This window comes from Camellia sinensis, chromosome 13 (assembly GCF_055761805.1).
Source record: "Camellia sinensis isolate YWXY chromosome 13, ASM5576180v1, whole genome shotgun sequence".
Classification (NCBI taxonomy): domain Eukaryota; kingdom Viridiplantae; phylum Streptophyta; class Magnoliopsida; order Ericales; family Theaceae; genus Camellia; species Camellia sinensis.
The window spans coordinates 131,226,021-131,247,567 of NC_138973.1; the positions used below are offsets into that span (position 1 = coordinate 131,226,021).

The window sequence follows — 21,547 nt, forward strand, 5'->3', positions numbered from 1 at the left end:
CTCTGAAATTGGAACTGCCATAACGAACAAACAGAAAAGATCCAAATGAACAAGTCTCAGCAACTGGGATGGGACATTGGAGAGAAAAAGAACCAATGAGAAAGTAACGTGAGAGATAACAAACAAACACAATAGTTGTTAGGGCTGGGCATAGGGTTATCCGACCCGCCCAAACCGCCCTACCGGAACCGAACCGCATGCGCGTGGGCGGTTTCACAAACACATTAGGATAGGATGCGGGTTGAATTTTATATAAATTTCAGGTTGCGGGCGGGTTGCGGGTTTGAACCGCACCGGCCCAACCAGCGCCGCATTAAATTAATTAATTATTTTTTTTTTCCCTTCTCTCAAATCTGGCTGTCCATCATCTCTCTCACCTCATCTATTACAACAAACAAAACAAAAAACCCTAAATTCGCCTCCCTTACTCTCTCAGTCTCATCTCAAAACTCATCACTGTCTCACTCTCTCACTCTCTCGTTTCGTTATTCTGCTGCACCGATCACTCTCTCTCACTCTCTTGTTGTTCATCTCATCGCACCGATCATCACACCGCCGATCTACTCACTGGTAAACTCTCTCTCTCAATCTCTCTCTCGCCCCGATCATTGATATTAGTTGTGTTGAATCTGTGTTGAATCTGTAATGGCTGACGGATAAGGTAAGATCTCTTCATTTTCCCGGAAAATTTCCCATCAAATCTGATCTCTTAATGGCTGTGTATGGCTTCCGTTTGGTTCCCCAGAAAATTTAGCTAAATTGGCGTTTTTTTTACATACCCTTTGGCTTAAAAAGTTAAATTTTATGTGGGTTTTTATTTTCTTTGCTTTTCTGTTTTCTGGGTAAGCAAACGAAGGGTTGATTAGGGTTTCCTTGAGATATTGTGAATCTTAAGCTGAACTACTTTTTAGATCTTTTTTATTTTGTATATATATATATATATATATTCATTTTCAAATTTTCTCTGATTTGGTTTAGTAAAATTGCTCACTAGAATGTCTTTAGTATTATTCTTCATCAGAGATCTCTTGAATTTTCTAATTTCTGATCTGATGTATCCGATCTTGTTTTTGTAGTTTTATTTGTAAAAAAATTTAAAGATTAAATGCCAATTGTTTGACATTCATAGCTAGTTGATCTGTGAATTGCTTGTCTGACATATTGATCTCATATTTCTCCCAGGAGATCTCTGCCCCGTTGAAGCAAATGATGCAGTCACTGGTCACATAATTTCCACTACTATTGGTGGCAAAAATGGAAAACCCAAACAGGTATTCTACTTTCTTGAACACAATTTTGACTTGCTCTGATCAAGATCTCTTACTGATTCATACACTCAGGGATATATAATTGTTTGTGTTGGGGGACACATTTAATAAAATTGGATCTTCACTAGAAAGACTCACATAGCCCCTCAAATGATCTAGTCTTCAAATCAACTGAAATTCAGTTCATAAATATTTATATATCTGTTTGCTCTGATCAAGATCTCTTACGAATTGAATTTGTTGTGTTTTTTATTTTATAATTTTTTTATAAGTTTTAATTCATTAATTATTAATGTTGGAGCATTTTAGAAAATATGAGAAAAAAGGTCCAAAATAAAGATTGACAAAATGGGAGAAAAAAAAGGTTTAAAAATAAATTTTTGAAAAAAAAGTTCAATCCGCAAACCGCCCACAACCGTCCGCACATCCGCAAACCCTATCCGCACAAACCGCAAACCGCATTGTGGGCGGTTGCGGGTTGACTTTTCCCCAAACCGCATAGATGCGGGCGGGTCCAAACCGAACCGCAAACCGTCCCAAACCGAACCGCGGACACCCCTAATAGTTGTCAATGTCAGGGGATCAGGAGCAAGAGAGAATAAACAAACGCTGGGTTCGTTTCTAGAATACTAAACTACTGAGAGTGGAACCAACTAGGCCTAGCCTAGTTGGCCACCATGATTCTCCTAAGGGCTTAGTCCCAAGGGAGAGGTCATGGGTTTAACTTCTTAAAGGAAAGTTGAATTAAGGAAGCAAATACTTGGTGCCTTGCAAGGGTAAGGATGCTAACTCTAATTGAACAACTAACAACTGAGGTGGGGAGGTTAACTCCTATAGGTGCTAATTTAACAACTAACAACTGACCTTCGTTGATCCCAATTTTTTTTTTTTTAATGATAATGGATTTTTTTTGACCCGGTGGGTTCAGTCTATACATTTTTGAGAATTGGTTTTTTTTTTTAAAAAACCCATTGGGTTCAATGGGGGCGTTGGCAAGAAAAATTTTAGCCTCTTTTAGGCGAAAATCTACAAAAAGACAAAATAGGCTAAAGTAACTAATAAGACAAAATGTCACATCAAACCTTAGTTGCACGAAGCGGGAGCGGGAGCGGGAGCGGGGGCGGGAGCGGGGGAACGTGACCACTTAGAGGAGTCGTAAATTAGGAGCGCTTATATATTATTTTTATTAATTATATTTTTAATTCATCTATATGTATTTTTTTAATTGACATACATGTATATATTTTTTTTAATAAATAAATTGACAAATATTTTATAAATTCCCATTAGATAGACAAAATATATCATTAAGGTTGGGCAAAAAAATTAAGCATCACCACAAAAAAACAAAAATCCAACAAAACAACAAAAGTTCACCAATCCACAAAAGTAGAGTTGCTACCAAAAACAAAGATAAAAAAGAAAAAGAAAACAAACAAGACAATTTTTGATTCATTTTTTCTCCAAAGTGCACCAAATCCTTCATTTCTTTTGCTTTTTACCCCTTGCCTTTTCAAGCCTCCTCTGTGCTCTCTCTATCTTCTCCATTGAAGAAGACTCTTGAATAGTTGGAGTTGGAGGTGGGCAAGATGGAGAGGCAGTAACAGTTAAAGCTAGGCTTGGAACACCAACATCATCAAAGTTGTTTTCAGCATCCTCTTCACTATCTGAGAGAGACACATTATCCCTTTGTTCTATTGTAGTGAAATCTTCCTCTATGTTGGCATCTTCTGGATAGGCATCCCAATTATTAAAGTCCTCATAATCATCCCTATATCTTGTCAACAACCTATAATTTGTTGACAAAAGAAGAACAAATATTATACTATAATAAGAAAAAAAAAATACAAAAACTAGAACATAATAGATAATACAAATAAAACAAAGAAGAAAATAATAACCTATGATTGTAGTGCACAAAAACTAATTTTTCAGCACGATCCACATTCAACTTGTTCCTTTTCACATTGTGAATGTAGGAATAGGTACTCCAACATCTCTCAGCACAAGAAGTGTTTACATTTTGTGACAAAACTTTTATTGCCAATGAAAACAATTCAGGAGCAGCCCCACCATACATATGCCACCATGATAATGCAGTCATGGTTGCTCTATCTTTCACAGCTTGGGGTTGTGCAAAAACACCTTTGTTACTCACAAAATCGCTAATTTGATGGCGTATCAAAGAAGCTTCATTTTGGTCAACAACAATTTTTTCAATTGCTTGAAGATATCCTGTTTGCACCTCTTTATCAAAATGAGGCTTCTTCCTACTCACACCACCAGGAGCTGGCTGTGAAAGCCAAGAATTTGTGTAGTACTTAGGAACAAGAACATATGCAAGGCAATGTAGAGGAATATTCATTTTATCCCATCTTGCCACCACATATTGTTGAACCAAATCATAGATTGTAAGATCATCACAAAGAGAGTCTTTGATATTTCCTAACATTGTATCCATTTGCTCATAAACCTCCCCAATAACTGCTTTATCAGAATCAGAAAAACGAAGCATCTTATATATATGCTTTGTAAACTTGAGGACTTGTTTTGATTTTTTCCAAAAGTCATCATCCATAATTGTTTGTTGGACAATGTCATGTTGCTTTGGTGAGGATGAACTCCTCCTTAAGTTATCCCATTGCTTGCTTAGAGCCATAGACATTAATGATGGTCTCACTTTAACAAGTCTTTGCAATACAATAAAATTATGGCCAAACCTGGTTTTTTTTGCTTTGAGAAGCTCCAATGCTGAAAAGGTCTTGAACAAGTACTGACAAGAGGAGTGATTTTTGATGTATTTAACAATTGCCTTGCCTTTTTTGTAAGACTCGTCAACAAAGGACAGCAATGAATCCTCACTTTTAGCTATATCCTTCATCAACAGATTTAACGTATGAGCCATACAACCAGACCAAAAAATATGGGCATGCTTCCGCTGAATTATCGCACCTGCAGCCTTGCAATTGGAAGCATTATCTGTCACAACTTGGACCACATTAAAAGGGCCAACATAATCAATGGCCTTCAAGAGCAACTCAGCAATATTAGCCCCAGTCTTTTCTATGGAAGAAACATCATGCCCATTTATAAAAATAGCTTTACCTCCAGAGATAGCCATGATGTTAATAAGAGGTTGGTTTTTTAAATTAGACCAACCATCAGAAATAATAGAGACCCCATGAGTGCTCCAATCCTGCATCAAGGGAGTGAGAGATTGTTGCACCTTCTTATGTTCTTTGTCCAAAAGAGCAGTCCTAACTTTCTCATAGTTGGGGGATTTGTACCCTTTTGGTGCATTGAGAATAGAAGAGACCATATCTGCCCATAATGGTGACCTCACAACATTGAAAGCAATGCCATTGCCGTAAATGCATCTTGCAATCTTCTGATCAACTTCTTCTCTACTAGCTATTTGAAACATTTTGTCAACTGAAGATTTTCCAGTGGTCTGAGATGGTTGCTGTGTCTTTGAAGGCATGGGAATTTTTCTAGACTTACAATTTCCACCAAAAATTCTTTGTGCAGCCAACTCTTCTTCCTTTAGTAATTCCTTCTCAGCCTGGCTCAACTTTGGACATACTCCTATCTCTTGATATCTTTGGCCTGGTAATTTTCCAATTAAGTGTTGTCGAACTCGTGAATAAGAACCAGTATATGCCTCTGTTTTGCAACCAAAATTGCAAATGAATTTCATTGATCCACCTCCTCCAGGTTTGGCACTAGATGCTTCACCAGGAACTTTTGTAACATATTTCCAAAGTGGAGTTGCACTTGGTTCTTCAACTTCATCTTCAGAGTCCATGTTTTGACTATGGGGATCCATGAAAAATCTGTTAACATACAACACATTATTACAAAAAAAATATTTATGTAAAAGAAATGGAAAATCTGGAAGATTATTACAAAAAAAAATATTTCTGTAAAAGAAATGGAAAATCTGGAAGTGTTTGGAAGGATATCATACCTTTGTCACAAATGAATATATGCTCTGCAGATAGGAATATATGAATATGCAAACTCTTGAGTTTTTTTTGGTGCACTTCTTCTGCATTCGTTTGCCAGCTCTTGAGCATTTTTTTGGTGCTCTTCTTCTGCGTTTGTTGCTTTGCTTCGCCTCCATCATATAGAGTTGGTGTTGGCGTTGGTGTTGATGGGAGAGAAAATGACCAAGTTCCTAGAGAGAGTGATTGTATCAGTGTCCAAGACAATTGTAAAGAAAAAAAAATATAGAAACTCAAAGTGTCTTTTGGATCTGCAATGGCCATTAATAATAATAAAATAAATTTGTACGTATTCTTTGAATTTTTGTCCACTCAGAGAAGCAAATGAAGCAAATAAATAATAAAAAATTGAATTGTCAATCCTAAACATTAAATGAGAAGCATGTGTATGGCAGGTTGATAGATAGTTCAACAATTTTCAAGAAATAAAGTGTATGGCAGGTTGATAGGTAGTAGAATGACTATTTGGCTCAACAAATATAAAAGGGTTTATTACACTTTGTATATTAACTATCATCAAATTATTTATTTAGTTTTGAAATAATTTGTTTAGTTCTTAAATTATTGATTGAATTTATTAAAATTTTAAAATATTTAATTAAAATTTATTTAGTCTTTAAAATGATTATAAAAATAAAATATAAGTCTATAAATATTATAAATTAATAAAACACCCTATTTAGTTAAAATTTTATTTCGAAAATATCTTAATTTTTTATTCTGTCTTTATAAAGATAGGAGTAATTATATATTTTAAGGACTAAATTGATTCAATTGATAGTTCAGGGGCTAAACAGATAATTTGATGATAATTTAAGGGTAGGAAGCGCAATAAACCCAACATGAAATTGGGTTTCAGTTAATTAGTGTACATTTAAAAAATAAATTACTAATAAGTAGTGAACTATTTTAATAACCCAACTATATGTTGTGGTCTATATTTGTAATCGGGTGTTCCTTCAGGCTAAGTATGTGCACAGTTTGATTAATTTTAAAAATCGAATCTTATCGTTCATATCTGAATTGACACTTGATCTAATCTCTTGAGATTTGAATTGGCATAGTAGATTTTCTGATCAATTGTTTGAGTTTATGATTGATAATCAGTCTCTGAGACTTTGTCATATGTCACTCACCAACTTACTATTTGATAAATGATCTAATCTCTTGAGATTTGAATTGACATAGTAGATTTTCTGATCAATTGTTTGAGTTTATGATTGATAATCAGTCTCTGAGACTTTGTCATATGTCACTCACCAACTTACTATTTGATAAATGATCTAATCTCTTGAGATTTGAATTGGCATAGTAGATTTTCTGATCAATTGTTTGAGTTTATGATTGATAATCAGTCTCTGAGACTTTGTCATATGTCACTCACCAACTTAGTATTTGACAAATGATCTAATCTCTTGAGATCTGAATTGGCATAGTAGATTTTCTGATCAATTGTTTGAGTTTATGATTGATAATCAGTCTCTGAGACTTTGTCATATGTCAGTCACCAACTTACTATTTGACAAATGATCTAATCTCTTGAGATCTGAACTGGCATAGTAGATTTTCTGATCAATTGTATGCATTTGTGATTGATACTCAGTCTTTGAGACTTTGTCATATGTCACTGACCAACTTACTATTTGACAAATGATCTAATCTCTTGAGATCTAAACTGGTATAGTAGATTTTCTGATCAATTGTTTGCGTTTGTGATTGATACTCAGTCTTTGAGACTTTGTCATATATCACTGACCAACTTACTATTTGACAAATGATTTAATCTCTTGCGATCTGAATTGACATAATAGACTTTCTGATCATGTTTGAGTTTGTGATTGATAATCAGTCTGTCATATGTCACTCACCAACTTACTATTTGACAAATTATGAGATGAATAAAATTTTTGTTATTTTATTTGTACCATTTATTTAAAGCCAACCCAACATATTTGGCAAAAAGAACTTTTAATCCTAACCAATTATGAAAGTAATATGAGTGTGCATTTGGGGTTTGCTTTTTTAATCTTTTTGTTTTAGTTAACAATTTGTTTAGTTAAAGACAAAAAAAAAAAATTAAAAAAGTTTTAATCCTAACCAATTATGAAAGAACTTTTAATCCTAACCAATTATGAAAATAATATGAGTGTGCATTTGGGGCTTACTTTTTTAATTTTTTTTTAAGTTAACGATTTGTTTAATTTTTTAAAAAAGTTTTAGGTTTATAGATTCTACACAAGAATCATAAAATTAAAAATTTTAAAAATGTCCAAGAAAAATAAAATTAAACAAAAAATAGTGATTTATTTGACTTATTTTGAATTTTTAAAATTTTTTTGAAAATTTTGAAAATTTTATTTTTTAAATTAGTTTACACGAGGAACTAGAAAAAGAAAAAATTTTACATAATTTTGATATTTATTATTTAAACTGTAACTATTTATTCTGATATAATTTTATATTTCTTCTTAAATTAGTTCACGTAGTTAATAATACAATAGATTGGTAATGACATGATATTACTGTTAAATTAAATTTTTTAATAATATTTAATTCATATATATATATTATTTTAAATAACATATAATGTGGCACAATTACAATACAATAATGATTGTGTTTTAGAATTTTTCTTAAATAAAATTTTTCTTTTCAAAAATATTAGACAACATAAATGAATTGTCAAATATTTATTAAATATTGGCAGTGTATTTAAACTCACATGAATATTATATAAATTATTTAAAAATTCGTATTTAAAATTGTTCTAGTAAATTGTTTTTTGTTATTTTCTCTGTTATAATATTATCATGAGAAAATAACAGAATAGTGATGATAACAGTAAAATAAATTATTAAATTATGAAAAAATATAGCATTTATATAATTTTTTTCACTAATAAAGACAATATATTTTTTAATAAAAACAAAAAATATATCAATTTTGAGGCATTTGTTATCGCGGTTCAATATTTTTTTTATATAAAATCTATACACTTTTTTAATACTTCTTCCGTCTCAAAATATTAGTCCCTTATTTTATTTTTTATTGTTTCAAAATATTAGTCACTTTTTAAAAATCAAAGACTAAAATAATATTTATTTTTTATTTTGCCCTTCTTTTAAATTAAGGGTAAATTACAAACACCTCTTTAGGTTTGATTAAAATACAAATCGCTCCCTGTGGTTCTGAAAATTACATCTCACCCTCCGAGATTTCTAATTTCATAACAAATCGCCCATTTTATTAATGAATTATTAAGCCAAATAACGATTTTTAATGATATTAAAAATATGTTTCAATTAATAATTTAAGTAATTTTATTCATGTATAGGAGATCGACTATGAATTTTTTTTTAATTAATTATGTTAAATAAAAAATTCTAATAAGGAAGTATTTGTAATTTTTTAAATCACATAGGATAATCTGTACTTTAAGCAAATCTTGAGGGATATATTTATAATTTATCCTTAAATTAATTAATATCACAAAAAATATAATTATGACAATTTATATTCTCTAAAAAAATATACTCTCAAAAAATAATTTTCAAAAAATAATTTTTAAAAAAAAATTAAATTTCCCAAAACAAAACTATATTATTTTTGAACGAAGTGAGTATATTTTTTCAAACATTTCAATTTTAACAAGTGAGGTTCCTTATTATATTTGTTAATCTGCAACACTATTTATTGTATTATTTCAAAGAGAATAATTAAAGCCTACACCTATAACCTACACCTATTTGTAGAGGGCATTGTAGAGGGCATTGGAGATCTAAAAGGTGAGATTGAAACAGGCTTTACTGTCTCACCCAAACCTCACCCAAACTCGGTATATACACCCATTAAAAAAAAACTCTGCATATACCTCTCTCTCTCTCTCTCTCTCTCTCTCTCTCCCTCCCTCCTTTATACCTTCGATGACCAACGTTCCAGCTGCTTCTTGCCGACCGACTCCACTGTAGTTCTTCCTCCATTCTTTGACAAGTGCTAGGTCTTCTCAACTCCACCACATAGTTCCTTTTCATCCAAACAGCCCCAGTATCTATCTCCTCTGTCCACACCAAACATTTTCCAACCTCAGGCCCAGCAATTGCATCACCGACGGCAGACCCAGAGCCATCCTCACTGATTATGGAGTAATGGATGTATGAATAGATGTGAACCTGTTCATGAAATTGCCAATCAGATTTAGATATACCCAAATTTTGTAAGTAATATTTGAATTTAATGGATATCTCGTATGTGCTATTATTATTATTATTATTTTTTTTTGTATATATGCTTCATATTTTTACCCAAAATCTTGATCGAATTTGTTTTGCATCTGGTCTGGAGTTGTTTGATTTTGATAGACGGTTTCATCTCACAACGAAACGCGATTTTCTCTCTTAAGAATCGCGTTTCTTACACGATTTTGATTCGGGAACGCAAAATCGCGTTTCTCCCACAAAATCGTCACCTACTGTAAGTCTGTAACGATTCCTGCTACTAAGCATCAAACCCAAAATCATTTCGTTTTTTCTTTCACAAATATCATATTCAACTATAAAAAAATCCAATAATCTTTCCAAATACAAAAATTTTAGCCAACTTCCCAAACACCCACAATATGTAAAAACTTAAATTTTAGATAAAAATTTCATATACACTAAAAAAAAAAAAATTAATATTGTTTAAATTAAACCTGGGTGGTGGTGATAGTAGAAATTTTGAGAACAAATCAAAGGAGATGATTGATTCTTCTTCTTCTCTATTTACTGGATTGGAGGAATTGAAAAAATTATTCCTTTTTGACTAAGAAGCATGGACACTTATAAGATGTTGACTTGGTCGTGTCGAACACTGACACTCCTTGAACACTCTCGGACAGGTGTCCGATACTCGTTTTTCCATGTTCGTAATTAAAAATAGAAGTTATAATTTCAAACACGTGTCCAACACTCATTTTGCAATGTCTGTAACTTCTTGTCCATTCTATCATAAAAAGTAAACATGAGACCAACACTTCTTGGATACTTGCTGATTTTCAAAGTTTGAGAATTTCACATAATCTTATACCCTTAAAAAATGGATAATTATTAAGATTAATTCTGTTGAAGTTTTACATAAACTTAAATAAACAATGAAAAAGATACATAAATATATTATTAGATGGCCTCGGAAGATGAGGGAAATGTTGCAATTATATATGTTTACTATAGTTTGTCTGATTTTAGTAATCTAAAAACTTATGCAAGAGAATTAGATATAGGTTTCACTTAATATAATAAAGTAATTATAGAATTTTGTAGCATAGCCGTGTCGTGTCTATGCTTCATAGCTCTTTGATAGTTACATATATGATGTAATGATGTATGCATCTCTCTCTCTGACTTTTAACAACAAATTAAATGACAATCAGTATAAAATATTTAATTAAAGACCCAACCTATCTTCAAGCCTTTGAGCAAAAATGTTATCCTTCAAGTTGCAAATTGTAACAATACTTGTAGAAGCAGGAAAGCACTTGATCTATAATTGCTCTTGCACAATAGACATCCTCCAATTCATACAGGAAAGCATTTGATTTAAAAGAGAAAGTTGGTAATTGAAAAGTAGTTTCGTGAGAAGTGTGCAGGATGTGTGAAAATTAATTTGTTAAGGACTTTTGTGGAAGAAGAAAAGGTCTACACAACTTCAATACATGATCAAAATCAAATTCTGAAATTGTGAACAAGCTGTGAATTATTAATTTGTTAAGGACTTATTTGGAAGGAGAAAAAGTGGACACAACTTCAATACACGATCAACACCAAATTATGTAAATGCTGAAATTGGTATGACTGCCTATTTTGAAGCTATGCGTCACGTATCTTCTCATGCCCAAATATCCCTATGCAGCTGCCCTGGGTTTTAATTTCACATTTTGATTTCTTCAGTTTTTCCCTTTCATCTAACAACTATGAAGTATGGGTACTTCAAAAATAGTGCCGTACACGTACCGGGTACTTACCGGGTGTGGGTACGCGTATTGGTACGGCTGCACGCGTACCGGGTACGGCAAAAAGGAGTCCGGTATGTTTGGTTCAATTGGATACGGCTTGGGTACGGCATGGGTACGCCTTTGGTACGTTTCAGGTACGTTGGGGTAAAAATCAAATTTCCTGGAGAATTGAGGGGTACCGGAGCAATATTAAGAAAATTTGCATAAAAAAACAGAAAAGGAATATACATACACATGAATGACCCAGGTTTTGCCTAAATCTCTTCACTTTAGCAACACAGCAGCAAAGAGGCGACCCATCCATCCCCTTCGTAGGCCTCCGGCGATGGCAACGCAAGGAGAGTTCCGGTGAGTGCTCTTCATCTTCTTCTTCTTCTTCTTCGTCTTCATCTTCTTCTTCGCCTTCTTCTTCTTCTTCGTCTACATCTTCCACCCTCGTCTTCTTCGTTTATTCTTCTTCGTCTTATATATTTTTTGTTTTGCAGATCAACAAGCAATTGTTTTTGTCCCTTCTTGCATCTCTTCTTCTTCCCTTCTGTGAGAAACCGGTCAGAATTTTTGGGTGCCCTTGCATTTTAGCAAGCAACTAGTTAGAATTTGTTTCTTCATCTCTTCGTCTTATAGTTTTTCATCTTCATCTTTATTTTTTTTGTTTTTTTCTTCTTTCTTCTTCAGAGAGGTAGAACCTGGTCAGAATGTATGGTAGAACCAAAAAAAAATTAGAACAAAAAAATTAATAATCAATCATACTTACAGAATGTTAATAATCAAAAAAAATTAATTAGAACAAAGTTATTCCTCGACAGAAGAATGTTAATCAAAAAAATTAATTAGAAGTTTAGAACAAAGTTATTCCTCAACAGAATGTTAATAATCACAAATATTATTTGTTATGCTTATAGGAAAATGAGTTCATCAAGTAGGTTGGATCCTTTAACCATAATTTAAAAAAAATATATATATATATATATATATCGGCGTACTGCAGCCGTACCCGTATCATGCTTTTTTTGAGTTTTGCCATATCGGCGTACCTGCACTTGTACCCGTATTGTACTTGTACCCGCACCCGTGCTTCCTAATCTAACAATGATCTGCTTAAATTTTGATGCTGACCCTTTAAAGATCTGATATCTTAGGTTTTCATAGCAGACCTATGGGGCATAGTTGTCAAATCGAGATTCGTATCGTGAATCGAAATGACCTTGTACCGAATCGTGAATCAAATCGAATCGTGAATCGTAAAGATTCGCTCACTTTTTTAAAATTACTTTAAAATATATATTTACACATTTAGATGTTAAATATATCTTATGAATATGAAATATTTAGACTTAAATCAATGAAAATGTTATTTTGAATGATAACCACGTATTTTAATAGGTAAGAAGTTAACAAAATTCTTATTTAAGATCACTATCATACTTTTTTTCTTTTTAGATATTTCTTATCAACCATTCTTAATAAAGGTAATAACCATATAAACAAATTATCAATTTCCAAAATAACAATAATTAACAACAATATTAATATTTGGACAATAAGCATACATACTTTTCTAAGTAATAGTGAACAAATAATAAGAAAGAATTATTTAGCATATTTTATTGTAAAGCCTAAAGCAATTTCAAAGGTATAACTGACTTTACATATGTAATATTCAATTATATTCAATTTAATAAAATAGCAATAGATAATTCATAGTGTAACTTTAATCTTAAATATCTTTAGAAGATATATTAAGATTTTTTAAAGGGGAAAAAAATGAGAAGAAATGTTAAAAATATGTTGGGTCTGACTGAATCTGATTGGATTTTATTGAAAACTTCATGATCACTAAAATAATAACAAATTATGTATATATGTTGGTTATTTTGGTATTAAACGCTATTAGACGTTGTATTATGTCTTTTTCACTAAAAATATGGAGAAAGAAATAGTTGAAAATATGTCGGACACAATAATTTAAAAAATTAAATAAATCGTAAAAAGTGAATTGAATCGTGAATCGATTGTGAAATTATGTGATTCATTAGAGATTTACTTCCAAAATGGATTCATCCATAGATTCGTATCGATTTTGCAAAAAATTCGAATCGAATCGTGAATCGAATCGCGAATCATAAGATTTTGATAACAGAGAGATTCACCTATAGATTCGTATCGATTTTGCAAAAATTATGAATCGAATCGCGAATCGTAAGATTCTGATAACAGAGCTATGGGGTGTGCACATCTTTTGTGTCTGTTATATATTGTCTGGCTAACCCATATTTTTTTACAACTTTTTTCCAGTATGTAATTAGGTAGCAGTGTATCACTATCTCTAATGCAATGGATCTTAAGTCATTCAAGCTGGACATTGATGAACTCATAAGTGAGTTCACTGAGGTATTAATTCATATAGTTCTCTCGGCATTTTATTCTTCATCAATTACATGTTTATCAGAATTGGGTTGTTTCTTTCATTCTCTTTTTTTCTTTTCTTCTTCTTTATTTATTTATATTTTTTTTCTGGTGCATAATTGAATGCGAGTGGAGTTTGATAACTTGCAGAACAATCTGACAACTTTGGCTGATATGAAGAGAGTATGGCTTTCGAGAAAGTTCTCCTTCATATTTGAGGCGAGTCCTTCTACAAACTTGGCTATCTTTATGCAATCACTGTATTCTCACTCAATTGGTATGTCCTTGCTAACCTCAGCCGGTTGGTTATTTGCATGTATTTAACCTTTTTCATCTGGTTAAATTTATTTTAGCTATGATGGTGCTATTATCTCGATAAAGAATTTCTTTTAATTTTTCAAGAAACAGCCAGATTATAATGTAACCCTTAAGTGCATAAAAAGTTAGCATTTGTGTAAATGAGAAACTTTACAATTGTCTGATAAAATGATAAAAAGTTAGCATTTGTCAATCCCAGAAGAGCTAGAAGACTCTAGTTTTGAATACAATTTCCGTGGTGCTACTCAGCTCATTAGCCAGTACACAGCCCTATTTGGTTAATCACATGAAATGACATCTGTACCTTGTCATTAACTGGTAGGAAAGATGGATCCTTTGACTCAATATTCACTAAGCAGATGTCTCATCAGAAACATAGAAAACCTTTTCCTTTCCTGACTTTGGAGGCATTGAATCTGCATATAGAATTCCTAATAGTTTTTGGGGAAATTACAAAGAAAAGCCCAGGATTTGGCCCTTAAAACAGATCAAACCCTAAATTTTTAATTTGTACAAATGAAACCCTAAACTTTAAAAATAGGTTTAATTCCAACCATCCGTTTATTTTTGTTAATTATAAAACTAATGGGGTAAGGGTATTTTGGTCAATCTACTACTAATTTATTATATAAATTATATTTATACATACTAACAAAACCAAACCAAACCAAACCAAACTAAATTAAGTCTTAAGTCCTATCAAATGAGGTCCGCTACATGAATTCCTCTTCTCCACTCGACTTTATCTAAGGCCATTTCGTTAGTCAAATTAAGGAGATTCATATCTCTATTTACTACACTAACTCATGTCAATCTATGTTTCCCCCTTCCCCTAACACTTCCTTCTATTGTCACTGTATCGTATCTTTTTACTATTGTCTCTGCTGGTCTTCGTTGTATATGACCAAACCATCTCAATCTATTCTCTCTCAACTTATCTTCTATTGGTATTACTCTCACCCATTCTCAAATACACTCATTCTTAATTTTGTTTTTTCTAGTCTCGCCACACATACATCCATCTTAGCATCCTCATTTCAGCAACACTTATCTTATCTACATGTTGTTTCTTAGTTGTCCAACATTTCGTCCCACACAACAGCGTTGATTTAATAGCTGTTCTATAGAACTTTCATTTTAGTCTAGTGGGTACTCGTTTATCGCACAGTACCCCAGACGCACTCCTCCACTTAAGATACCCTGCCTTAATTTTATTGACCACATCCGCTCCAATCTCCCTAGCCGTTGTAATAATTGACCTAAATAACGAAAATGTTCTCAATTTTCACTTCTTGGTTCTCTTAGATACTAAAATTACACTCTATGTATTTTGTCTTAGTTCTGCTTATTCTAAATCCTTTAGATTCAAGTGCTTCTTTTCAAGTCTCCAACTTAGTGTCCAACTTTTTCTCTAGTCTCATCCACTAACGCGATATCATCTGCACAAAGTATACATCATGGCACATCATTCTGAATATTTCTTGTCAACTCATCCATAACTAAAGCAAAAAGATAAGGATTTGAAGTTGATTCTTGGTGTAACTCTATAGTAATTGGAAAGTCACTTGTTTCTCCAGCTGACAATCAAAAGTGGTCACCACCCTTTCATACATATCCCTAATTACATCAATGTAACATTTTGTCACCCACTTCTTCTCTAACACTCACCGGATTATATTTTGAGACACTCTATCATATGTTTTCTCTAGATCAATAAAAATCATATGAATGTCTCTTTTCTTTCCTCTGTACTTTTCTATTACTCTTCTCAAAAGATAGATCGCTTCCATTGTTGACCTACCAGGCATAAACCCAAATTGATTCTCTGACGTCTCTGATATATCTTGCAATCAACATTCCATTACTCTCTCACATTTTCATTACATGACACGTTAGCTTGATTCCTCTATAGTTGTTGTAGTTTTGGACATCTCTTTTATTCTTATAGATAAACACTAAAATGTTCTTCCTCCACTCTAGCATTTTCTTAGTCAACAAAAACAAAAACACGATTCACCCGCCACTGGCAGCCCCTTCCACCGCCTCCCACCAGCCAAAACCCCACAACCACCTTCTTCCATCCACCCAAAAACCCTAGAACCATCAAATCATTGTCAATTTTGTCATCCATCCGCTGATCTAGTTGCCCAGAGATCTAATCATTGCCGGATATGGTAGAAACATCATCGAAGGGGGAGAAGATGGTGGAAGAGGAAAAGGGGATGGGCAGTGAGGGGAAGGGGAATGGGGGAGGAGGTGGGGAAAGGGAAATGAGTGGAGGTGGAGAAGGGGAAGTGACAGTGGCTAGAGAAAGGAAATGGGAAGGGGGTGTGATGGGGGGGATGGGACAAGGCAGTGGTTGCAGATGAGATTGAGAATGGCTCTGCCCAAGGCTGAGGAGATTGTCTCCTCCAATTTAGTCATTGTCTTCGGCTCCCACACCAGATCTATCAACAACTCAATAGCCTTGTAAATAGCTTGAGAATCTATGACTCTTACACACACACAAAGAAATATTGTAAATGAAATTGACATGTTAGAATTTGGTTCCTTCGGTGGAAGGGGAAGGGTTGCTGATACTGGGAAGAAGAAAGGAGGGTTGTGATTCAGTGTGGTCTAGTGTACAATAGTTTTAAAATGAATGATTTAGATGTTGACAAAATGGGGTTGTGATTCAGTGTGGTTAAGGTTGAAGTTAAAATTAACATAAAGAAGAAACACAAATGAGAAATTGACAAATATGTTGTGTATATTTTTCTCCTTTGGTCAACTTAGCGGAGATGGACATGGTTGGAATTGTACCTTTATTTGAAGTTCAGGGTTTAATTTGATCAAACCCTGTTTTTTAATTTTTATTTTTTATTGAAGTGTGGAAGTTTCCTATTATTTTATTATTACTATTATTATGGTGGACATAATAATAATAATGTACACCACAATAGACTAACTGTAATATACTCAATTCCAGGTTACATGGTCTCAACAGCTTCTTTATCACATAGACTGGGTGGTCTCTATTGCCTTTACTGCCTCCATGAAGTTCAACCATTCAAACCTCCTTTCAAAATTTATTTATCTCTTGGTATGTTTGCAAGCTTTTCCTCAAAACATGATTTTTATTATCTTTACCATTTTGATGAATATTGTTGTCCTCAGCATATTCAAAAGATCATAAAGTGATTTCTTTTGATCTGCAAGCAGTCTAATGATTCGATGTGGCTTTCAAATTTAGTTGAGTAGTGCGTTTTTACCTAGCATGTTGGTACTAAAACTATATTCACGTGTTTGTAATTGATATCTTTATTTTCTACTAGTACATAAATTATATGTAGACTTCTTATGATTTATTCGTCTCAGTTGCGATCCTTCTGCCCTAACTCTTTCAATATTGGTAACCTAAGAAGCACGAACACTTTTGCGGAGGAAGTGTGTGTCTGACACCAATACTCTTTGGGCACTCCTAAAGTGTGTCTGACACTAACATGTGTTAATTTAAAAATCAAATTTATAACATCAGACACTTTATCGACACTTTGGCAACACTTCGTGATCCCTCTGAACATGTCCTCTGTGATGAATCCTTTCATAATAATAATGTTCTGCATTCTTCGAAACACAGCTTATGCACTCAAGATGTTATGTTTTTAAGTATTTATGAGATGAATACATCATGTGTATTACAATGTTATATAATTTTTTGGAAAAACTAGGGAGGCATTCCTCTACAAGTTTGTGTAAGAGTTTAAAGACACCAACAATTTGCTTGCTAGTTAAAGTCCTTGAGATTTGTAATCTTAAAGTCTTAAAGACAAATTTAACATGTATGGTCTAAAATGCCCTTGCTAATTGGGCATTTCATTGCATAACTTTACTTGTCATGACACTGATATGTTTACTTAGTAAGAAATGATATTACTGTCGAGTGAATGTCAATACTCACCCCCCCTACATTGTGTATGTACCGATGGACACCCGTCAGCGTGAGTGTCAGGACGTGGTTTATTTTGTTAAGTATAGACCCTAGGTTAATTTGGGCCTGTGTGCTTTTACACCTTTTGTCGGATTATTGTATTAATTAACTTCGGGCTGTAACTTAAACATTTATTTCCGTTATTGCATGATATACTTCAACTTGGTTTGTGCGCCAAGTAAGGATGTGTTTAGCATGTGAGAGAACACTAGAGTTTTTATTAAACTTAAAGGGTGAATTATTTCAAAAGCTATCAAACGGCATGTTTGCAAACCTAATTGTGAGAATTTAATGAGAATTGGCTAGGGAAAGTGACTTCGAGTATGAACTAAGTAATAAAGAGAGTTTTACTTAAAACCTCATGTAAGTTAATTAGATTTTGCCTAATTAATCTTTGAAAAATCGGGGCGTGACACATTCACCCAGTAACCATTCTCGATTTTGTATAAGACATGCAAAAAGTCGACTTGGCGCTTTTCCTTATGTTCGATGGGAAACACCTATCGTTTGAAGATGGAGTCGACTAGCCACTGTCTTTTAGATAAGTAGGCCCGTTGCGCGCAATTCCTTCTTGGGTTGCCATACCACCCCCACACATTCGTTGAACAATGTCAACTAAATAGAGGTTGGCTAGTGGCTTGAACAAAAAAAAGCTTGATGGTTACAGCACAAGATAGAGTACCCGACTTCAACTTTTGAATTCAAACAGATACCTTGTCAAGGAGTCAATACAGGGCTCGTTTGGGAACTTGGCTATTTGATTGGCTTTTTAGTTTTTTGGCTATTTTAGGGATTGTTTGAGGTGTTTTAAATAAGTGCTCTTTTTGTCTTTTTGGACTAAAAAGTTGAGGAAAAAAATATAGGTGTTTGGGTTAATTTTTTGACTTTTTATGGAAAAATGTGTATTAAAAAATTGTATAAAGAAGTGTGTAGGAGAAGATTAGAGATGTGTGGGCCACAGCCGTACAATGTGCAAGCCGAATTGATAGTAAGAAATTATTTTCTATTTTTCGGGCATTGCACTGGACGGTTTTGTTCGGCCCATGGGGGCCATCACGGGTCTCATTTTGATAATTTGAACCGTTCAATGTGTAGAACTCGTCGAGTACTATATGCCTATAAAAAATCACATTGATCGGATATCGATAGCTATCTGATTAGATTCGTTTTTTTTCAATCGTTAATTATAACACCATCCATTTTTTTTTTATACAAAATTGATTTGATCATGTAGTTATCGATATCCGATCAATGTGATTTCTTTTAGACATATAGTACTCGACGAGTTCTATACATTGAACGGTTCATATTATCAAAACGGGACCCGTGATGGGCCCCCACAGGCTGAACAACAGTGTGTGAAAGTTGCACTCAAACTGTGCAATTTTTGGGACAAACGTTGCACAACACCAGCCATACATGATTGCTGAGTTGTATGGATGTGTGGAAAATTAATTTTTTAATATTTTTTTTGGTGAATAGTGATAACTTTTTAACTTTTTGAGTAACTTTTTGACTTTTTGGCTTTTTGGGGAGATGCCAAACTTGGCCTTAGTCTAGTTAAAAAGGTTGTATTTGTGATAATTTTTAGTGTTTTTTTTTTTTTTTTTTTTTGATGGTTGTGAGAGAAAAAGTGAAATAATTATGATTTATATGTGATATTTTGTCTTATTGGCTATTTTGTCTTTATTGACTATTTCAACTCCAAACTTACATCACAAACACCCCCACAGAATATCAAACATTTAAGACCCACAATTTTCATTCATGGACTACTTTAACCAGTCAAACACCCAACTTCAAAGCAATGTTGCTCAAGTTCAATATATTTGTACTTTAGTAGAAAATCATTGCATACCCCTTAGTGTAAAGTGAATGTTCACACAGTAGCTTGACCCCTAACTTAATCCCGATATAAATGTTATCAATATCTCACAAGACATCCCATAAGCCATTGCAACCAATGGCTTGACTTTGATCTACATTTTTTTTTCTTGTGACTATGTATTGGTCCCTTAAGCTTTCTAATTAATCCATATAGCAAGTGTTAGGCCAATGACTTTTAACCAAATAGATTTAGGGAATTAGGTGTAGAGACACCCCAATGGGCTTAAGAACTCGAGTTAAAAAGGCTACAAACGCCTATGAAGCACCGACACGTCCCCAAGCCTTGCGTACGAATGTCGGACACGGATACGCGTCGGACACGCAGTAGACACGTGTCTGACACTCTCTCTAACGTGTCCTCTTTTTTTTTTTTTGAAATTTTCCAGTCAGACGCGCCATGGACACGTCGGGACACTTTTCGGACATGCGTGAGGTGGATCGAAGAAGCCCCAACTGTTGGAGAGGAGACAGAGAAAGAGAGAGAGATCGAGGGAGACAGAAAGAGAGAAAGAGATCGAAGGAGGAGATGAGACAGAGAAAGAGATCGAGAGAGGAGAGGAGATAGAGAAAGAAAGAGATCGAGGGAGAGGAAGAAATCTAACCTGTTCAGATCAATCGAAGAAGCTGAGGTATTCTTCTTCATCTTCTCTCTTCTTCTTCTCTGTCTCTCTCTTCTCTGTTCTTCCTCTTCTCTTCATTTTCTTCCTCTTCTCCTCCCTTTCGTCTTTGCGTTTTCTGACTCTCTCTGTCTTTTGATTTCTTTCTCTACTCTACTGTTTCTCTTTTTTATTTATTTTTTCTCCTATTTCTCTCTCCCTCTTTTTTTTTTCCCCTTTTTTTATCCTTATTTTTTGTTAAACCTAAAATTCATAGAATATTTTATTTTTATTTAAAAAAACTCATTTTTATTAAATTTTTTTTAAAGATGTGTTTATTAATTTTATTGTTATTATAATTATATAAGAATCAATAATTTTCTTTTTATTTTAGACATATAGTAAATAAATAAAATTATATATATTAAACGTGTCCCCAGCGTGTCATGTCCCCTATTTTTAAAAAAATTGCGTGTCCGCGTGTCCGCGCTACATAGACAAACGCAAACTAGTCATTTTTTCATCCGACACAAACTCTAACCCTTTGACAATAACACTCACTGCTTACTGAGGCAAAAGGCCGGCAACTAAATGAAGAGCATGGCAAAACAAACATATAAGCTCCTTTTTTTTTCTTCTTCCTTTTTTTAAAAAAATTGTTTTTTTTGTCTTCTGTAAATTGTAAACAAGCCAATGTCTCTTATTCTATAGGTCATCCAATTCATCACAAAATATCAACAACATGCATATCCATCTCAATTCTAGGGGCCACATAACTGTACTCATGTGCTCAAGTGATTTCAAGGTAAATAAGTGGTACACTATTTGTTAAGCACAAGTAGAAAGAACTAATGGAGCGTCACTTAACCCATGAAATTGTTCAATAGGTTAACTTAGTCAATGAATTCAAATTGTAGTTGACAACCATCCAATATCAACTACATATATCAAGTACTCATTTAACTTCAAAATTAGAAGTAAAACATCTATCTGGAGATGAATTTTTTTTGAAATTTTTTCAATTTTAAGCACAATTACCTTCCCCCCAATTTAAATGTCACATTGTCCTCAATAAGGCACACCAAAGTATACGATGGAGTCAAGTACAT

At 33.4% G+C, this 21,547-nt stretch overlaps 1 protein-coding gene across 23 annotated transcripts in view; it reads left to right on the forward strand.

The window, feature by feature from the left end:
* The first annotated feature begins 350 nt into the window (after window positions 1-350).
* The window catches only part of LOC114289296 (Small nuclear RNA activating complex (SNAPc), subunit SNAP43 protein), a 30,906-nt gene continuing 9,709 nt past the window's right edge, over window positions 351-21,547 (forward strand). Inside the window, exons 1-8 of one of the 23 annotated variants that reach the window (XM_028232984.2) lie at window positions 412-570; window positions 1,183-1,271; window positions 11,197-11,395; window positions 11,535-11,609; window positions 11,747-11,850; window positions 13,557-13,652; window positions 13,803-13,944; window positions 16,954-17,067. In XM_028232984.2, coding sequence (XP_028088785.2) covers window positions 13,596-13,652; window positions 13,803-13,944; window positions 16,954-17,067 — 313 coding nt within the window. In that variant the 5' untranslated portion in view covers window positions 412-570; window positions 1,183-1,271; window positions 11,197-11,395; ... (1 more) ...; window positions 11,747-11,850; window positions 13,557-13,595. Of the gene's footprint in view, window positions 571-1,182; window positions 1,272-9,346; window positions 9,486-11,196; window positions 11,610-11,746; window positions 11,851-12,296; window positions 12,416-13,480; window positions 13,653-13,802; window positions 13,945-16,953; window positions 17,068-21,547 lie in introns of those variants that run through there. The other 22 variants (XM_082903396.1, XM_082903402.1, XM_082903390.1 and 19 more) reach the window with 22 other exon arrangements.